Source organism: Adiantum capillus-veneris, chromosome 1, assembly GCF_014529385.1.
Source record: "Adiantum capillus-veneris isolate H3 chromosome 1, ASM1452938v2, whole genome shotgun sequence".
NCBI classification, from domain to species: Eukaryota; Viridiplantae; Streptophyta; class Polypodiopsida; order Polypodiales; family Pteridaceae; genus Adiantum; species Adiantum capillus-veneris.
The window spans coordinates 2,325,142-2,332,030 of NC_140931.1; the positions used below are offsets into that span (position 1 = coordinate 2,325,142).

A 6,889-nucleotide genomic window follows, 5' to 3' on the forward strand; every position below is an offset into this window, starting at 1 on the left:
TTTAGTTCTTTGTTTTTAATATAACATAATTTACGTTAGATTTAGATTTATGTTATATTAGATTAGACTTAGGTTTACTTAGGTTTACCCACACACACACACACACACACACACACACACACACACACACACACACACACACAAGAAGAAGAGAGTTTTAACGTCGTAGGAAACTATCCCAAAAGACGTTAAAGATTAGGTTAGATGTAGACTTACGTTAAATTAGATTTAGGTTTATTTTTAGTTAGATTTACGTTTATTTAGATTTACGCTTATTTACGTTAGATCGAGTCCACGCAAGAATTACTTACGGTTTAGGGTTTAGAGTTAGATGAACAGTGAAAAGATCTACTGTGAAAAGATGTTAAGATGCTATGAAGTGCTACAGCTAGAGAAGAGGCAAAGGGGTTTTGTCCACTACATGCAGTATCATGTAGACGTGGGTCTGTAGATTTCTTGTACCCACAAATATAGGTATTGACCAATAAAGACGAGATTATAACCCGGTGGTTCTGATCTCCGTGCACCTCTAGACCGAGGTGTGCGGGGATTGGACATGACTAGAGAATGTGAGGTAGAGAGAGAGAGAGAGAGAGAGAGAGAGAGAGAGAGAGAGATAAGACGAAGAATGCCAATAGAATATTAAATTTGTTGTCCAGGTTATAAGATTTTTATCCTCATTATGAGTAGTGACGAGGATGTGGGACCGTCCAACCGAAACACCTATCTCTCAACGAGGGTCTTATGTCCTTGTAATCAATGCAAGCATGCTGTGCGACGGACAAGACGTGTTTCTTTGCAGCACATTCGCGAATTTGGCGAGTTCGATCTATCTATTATAGATCGAGTTGTTGCCAATTATAACTCGTCGGACTCTGACACTGGCCAACAAGCAGCAATCTTGCAACCCAATAGACGTGTTCACAGGCGCTTTGGTCAAGCAGCATATGTCAGGCCACAAGATGCCTCTGACAGCTCGGGGGATGATCATGCAGAGCACATTCCCAACGAGGCAATGTTTGAGCCCGAGATTGATGAAATGATCGAGACGATCATGGATTCAGAAAGGCTTATCTATGATGATACGAAAAGTGAAGCCGATACGCCATTGTATAATGGAGCACGTATGTCTAGATTGAAAGCACTCCTGTTTCTTCTCAACATGCAGGCAAAGTTTGGATGGAGTGACACTAGCGTCACAGCGCTTTTCAGGTGATCTATTACAATTAGTTTACTTTAATAAAACTCTAAATGTATAATGATCTGATAGATTTTTACACGACTGTATCGTATTTTTATGTTGTGTAGATTGCTTAAAGAGCACATACTACCAGTTGACAATGTGATGCCAGATTCCCGAGATGAAGCAAGAAAGATTTTGCAAAACTTGGGGATGGATTACAATTCTATCCACGCTTGTCCTAATGACTGCATTCTTTTTAGAGGGGAATACATAGACATGGAGAAGTGTCCGAAATGTGATTCCGAAAGATATCGAGTTGACTACGAAGAAGGGGCACCTATGGCTAAGCTTGATTGTGCCAGGGCGATATAAAGTGAAGAATATGGATGTGTATCTTCGTCCACTATTGGAAGAGCTACAACAATTGTGGATTGGCATAGAGGTGGTGGATATGATCCGACACACAAGACGACGGAATGCTTTGATTAGAGGCATTCTAATGTGGACCATGCATGACTATCCCGGGCTAACAGAATGATCAGGTGATCTATTGACACTCCTCACTCAGACACTGTAAATCTTGTTTTTTCCCATAGTTGATCTATTATCATGTGTATACATACAGGGCTTCAAACAAGGGGATACAGAGCATGTGTCACATGTGGACCTAGACTGAATGCACATAGGGCGCCCTCACTGAAGAAGCAAATCTACGAAGGTCATCAAGCGTATCTTCCAGAGAATCATGTGTTACGCGATGGCTTTTTGGGAAGAGAGCCACCAAGGATGTCTGCACAAGCATGGTTAGAGCAGAAGGAGATGTGCGATGACGGATTACCTCCAGGGATGAAGAGACTATCTCTATGGTACGAGTTACCATACTGGCCCCAACTCATGATCAATCACTTGCTCGATCCAATGCACATATTCAAGAATGTGGGTAATCTACTATGGGACCATCTGACCGGCAAGAAAGATACTTTGGGAGCCAGAGTTGACCTTAGAAATGTGGATCGTATGGAGCAATATTGGCCGCAAACAGCGTCTGATGGATCGATAAAACTCCCTAAAGCACCATGGATTTTCACAGGAGCCCAAGAACGCAAAGTAAAAGAGACCATTCGATCTTTGTGGACCCCCACTGGCGTAATGCACTCGCTCCGAACGTGTTTAACTAAAGAAGGAAAGCTTACCGGTTTGAAGTCACACGATTGGCATAAAATGTGTCAGGTACGTTCATAGTGGACTTTAATATCATTGCATAAAATGTGGACTTTAATATCATTGCTGCACATACTTTACAGTTTATTTTACCGGTTGCCATTGAGGGATGTTTGTCTCTCGACATCCGTAACACAATCTACAAACTTGCAAAGCTGGTGCAATGGATCTCACAAAAGGAGATCAACGTAGACTCCATACCATTCGCCAAACTAAATGCTGCGGAGCTTGTGTGCATGTTTGAGAAACATTTTCCTACTACCACGCTAACCATTCAGGTGCATCTTCTTGTTCACATAGTTGATGAGGTGGAAATAGCTGGCACAGTTCATTCCAAATGGATGTTCTTCTTAGAACGTTTCATGAAAACGCTTAAGGGATATGTGCGTCAAAAGGCACGTCCAGAGGGTAGCATGGCAGAAGGTTGGTTGGTATCAGAGTCCCTAGTGTACATTGGAGAGTGGCTAGAAGGATTTGATAAAGCCTGGGACACGCTATGGCGAACCATAGATGATGAGCGCATATATGGGATTGTCATGTGCAATCTCGGTGTTGAGAAGAAGATGACGGAAGATCTAGAGGCTAAAATCAACCGATTTTGCATGCTTCACAATCCAGTGATGCAAAAGTGGATTTCACAATATGAGGATGCAAAGCAACAGCGACAAAGGGCACGAATCGAGTGGAGACGGGGAAGACGACCACCGATGCACTATCCGACGTGTCTGGAGAGCCTACCAACATTCATGAGCTTAAGATGGTTGCACAACCAATTGAAAAGCGCACAACAATGCGGTGACGAAGTGACTGACGAAGTGACTGAGCCACATCTTTTGATTGAAAATTCTGAGTTTTCGACTTGCCTCTTCTATCACTCAATTCATTGCGTCATTGTATTTATATGCGTCATTACGTCATTGTATTTAATGATCTTTGCGTCATTGTCTACTCTATTCATTCAATATTAAGTTTAAATATTCGTGTGTTTAATGCACGTATGGATGATGAGGAGTTTCTTTCTTCTTTGTCATCGCAGCAGAGACAGTGGTACGTGGAGCGTCATCGCTCTGGCGCATCATCGCGCGTTCCTACTCCATCCGCATCTCCCTCTCTTTCGGAGCATTCGGCGCGCTCCGAAGCTTCGGTGTCGACGAGACGATCTTCACACTCGTCTAGACACCGGTGCTCTAGTGGTGGCGGTGGCGGTTGTTGTGGGGATTCCGCCGCCGATGCCTCCACACCGCCTCGTGTTCGACGAAGCTCTTTACCCTCCCCTTCTTGGCCCGCCCCCACACCAGCCACAGCATCGCCATCTACGTCAGGTTTTGCGCGGCTGACTATTCCTAGCAGCTACACACCTCTACCTACTCCGCCAGGAGCCACCCCACTCGACACTCTTCGCTTCGGGGCCCAGACGCCGGTGGAGACACCTGACGTCCGTACCCCCATCGACACGCCGCTAGAGACCCCTGCCGGGACACCGAGGTTCACGCGTCACTGGCCAGAGGGCTTGCCTTACTCCGTCGACTTCAGCGGCGGCATCATCATGGATGATGACGGCAAGAAGGTGATCTCGCGCATGCGTGGTCTTTGCTCTCAGCTGTTTAGACACTACATACTAAACAAATGGAGTGAAGTACCAAGTGATTTAAAAGCCAGAGTCATCAGCATACTTCATGATGAGTTTCCCGTTCCAACACAGGATCAGCGCTTCAATGAAGACCTGATGAAGATTCGAATGCGCGAATACTGCAAACACAAGCGTTCCGAAGTGCAAAAAGCAATCAAGCATGGGTGGAACAGGCCAGATTGGCTGGCCAAAGAAGATTGGAAGAATGCGAAGAAAGCAGCGTGCGAGAATCCCGACAAGTGGAAGCAACAAAAGGATGCAGCCAGAGCGCGAGTAGAGGCAGGGAGCTCGCACCACTTGGGGAGCGGTGGATGGGCATCATTTGAGGCCGATTTTGTAAGTGTTTTCGCATTGCTCTTTATGTTCGATAGTTTAGGGTTTATGAGTTTTTTAATTCTAACATAATGAAATCTTTGTATGTTTTGACATTGGTCGATGACAGGACGTGATCCCACACCGTACGAGCGCGAGTACGCAGGCAGGAAGGGCTTAAACGCCCTGATGGACATTCTCAGTTCTCGCGGCGGCATGGTTAGTATTAGGGTTTACTCTTTTCTATTTTTTGTATTGTTTTATAAATGTCGTTATATGTTTATACTTACTGAAAGCTGTCTTATTGTCTTTTTTTGCAGAATCCGACAGATACGCCGCTTGGACGCGATGAGACGTCTGACTAGACGACGTCAGTTTAGCCGTAGCTAGATAGCATTAGTTTAGGGTTTCTCATAGCTTATGTATCATGAGACGGATTTTATACGTCTTTTTGAACCATGTATATTATTACATTTGTCACCGCAGTTCATTTTGCCAATCAATTCTTTATGCCTATGATGTTGTACAATTGTCATTATTACATTTGCCAATCAATTCATTTTGCCTATGATGTGTACAATTGTCAATTTTACGCTTGTCAATTTTGCAAACAATGCGTCTTGTGGGTGACTATTTTGGGTCTATTATCTACCCTTGCACTTTTTTTAAAAAGTGAATCAAGCACAATATGGTTGATGGGTGGCAGGGCATTCAATGCCCTGTCACCAAAAAAAAATTCTCTCAGGCGTCGCTATAACCGTCGCTATTTATGGCTCTGTAGCGTCGCTATGAGCGTCTCTATAGACTTCTGTGTAAACGTCGCTATAACCGTCGCTATTTATGGCTTTGTAGCGTCGCTATGAGCGTCGCTATAGACTTCTGTGTAACCGTCGGTATGACCGTCTCTATATAGCGACGCCTATAGCGACGGTTTTAGCGACGCTGGGGGTTATAAAAACCCAGTGTATTTCCGTCGCTAACAGCGTCACAAGAGCACACAACCTCTTGTAGTGTCCAAGGGGGGCTATTTATAGTTGTGTAGGAGTGGGATTATGCTACACTTAATTAGGGTAAGTGATTAGCCCTAATTAAGTGTCCTTTGACCACTCATTGAATATTGGACATAAAAGGGACTATTTATTCACCAAAAATATCATTTTAGACCGTGAAGGCTCCATAGGGGTGCATAATGTAGGTGGGCCCCACCATGAGGCCCTACGGGTGGCTCCTACGGGGTATCTCAACTTGTCTGTCTTGGCATTTAGAAAGCATCGTTAGGTTGGTCCCATCACATGCAAGTGACCTTGAACACTCATTGCTCTTCTAGAAGATGAGTAGGGGAAAAATAAGATCTCACCCTCTTGATTTACTCGATTTACAATTCCCTTTTGCTGCGAATTTGACAGATTTACACTATTTTGACCATAACTTTTTACCTGTAGCTCGGAATGACATGCTTCAAAAGGAAAATTTGACCTTCTCAACATGTTTGATATGAATTTGGACTATTCTTCACGTCCGTGCACCAAGGAATTCGGTTTGGAAGGTCCATACTAGGCTAGGGAACCTTTTGCTTCCAAGTCTTCTTGTATGGGCCCTTTGCTTGTATGCATCCAAGGGGAATCATGCTTTTTCAAAAGGCTATGATGCTTAAACAAATAGAGGAGGGCCCAATATTATTTGCTTGTAAAAAGAATATACAATTGGAGTCTTTTTGAAAGGAGAAAAACTATATGTATATTCTTAAGAGACATTGGGCCACCTATGTAGGGGGCATAGAAGAGTTGTAGAGAGGGACCAGAATCTTTGGTAAAGACAAGTGGAGAGTTGATTTCCATGGTAATTTATCTATATGGGATGGAAGATGGATATATTATTTTTCTACTACTAATTCATAAGAGGTAAAAAAGTTTGGGGGTAGATAGTTGGTTATTGTATGCTTACTTTTATTTACAAAGCAAAAAAGAAAAGGGTGGTAATATAAATATATGACTAAGGTGACATTTTTGGGAAGAGTACAATGTATGTGTCGCCACAAAGGTTAAACGAAGAGGGGGGATTTACTCTAGATAACTTAATAGCGTAGAAAATTATATATACATATGAGGAAGAGGACGTTGAGTAGGCTGACAAATGTTGCAAAAAGATGGTTACCATTTTATGCCACTCACTGCATAATAGAACTTGTGTGAAATTTGAAAGTAGAGACCTTACAATCTCCCCAACTTAGAATTTAAGATACCCTCATCTCAAGAATAGTGAAGGGTAATCCTTAAGAAGGGATGTCTCATCTTCCCAAGTAGCATCTTCTATAGGGAAATCCTTCCATAAGATAAGATGTTCTTTGATGGATCTATTCCTAAGCTTTCTCTCCCAAGTTTCTAGGATAGTATCAGGTTGGAGTTGTAGAACATCTTGATCAGGTAAAATAATTTTCTCATCATCAAGGACATGGTCAGGGTTATATACATAAGGTTTTAACAGACTTACATGAAATGCATCATGCACTTTGAGATGAGAAGGGAGTTTTAGTCTATAAGCTT

General features: G+C 42.9%; 1 protein-coding gene across 1 annotated transcript; it reads left to right on the forward strand.

The window, feature by feature from the left end:
- Positions 1–4,073: 4,073 nt before the first annotated feature.
- LOC147464209 (uncharacterized) lies at positions 4,074–4,914 on the forward strand. Its single transcript, XM_086508491.1, has 3 exons — positions 4,074–4,369; positions 4,463–4,565; positions 4,667–4,914. Exons 1-3 carry the CDS (start codon positions 4,131–4,133, stop codon positions 4,709–4,711), a joined length of 387 nt encoding a protein of 128 aa, XP_086364617.1. The 5' UTR covers positions 4,074–4,130; the 3' UTR covers positions 4,712–4,914.
- Positions 4,915–6,889: the final 1,975 nt, after the last annotated feature.

Excerpts from the sequence above, each read along its gene's own strand:
- LOC147464209 (XM_086508491.1), top strand. The coding sequence starts at position 4,131 with ATGAAGATTCGAATGCGCGAATACTGCAAACACAAGCGTTCCGAAGTG. Across the intron at positions 4,370-4,462 it reads GCATCATTTGAGGCCGATTT|TTGGTCGATGACAGGACGTG; the intron begins TGTAAGTGTTTT and ends TATGTTTTGACA. Across the intron at positions 4,566-4,666 it reads TCAGTTCTCGCGGCGGCATG|AATCCGACAGATACGCCGCT; the intron begins GTTAGTATTAGG and ends CTTTTTTTGCAG.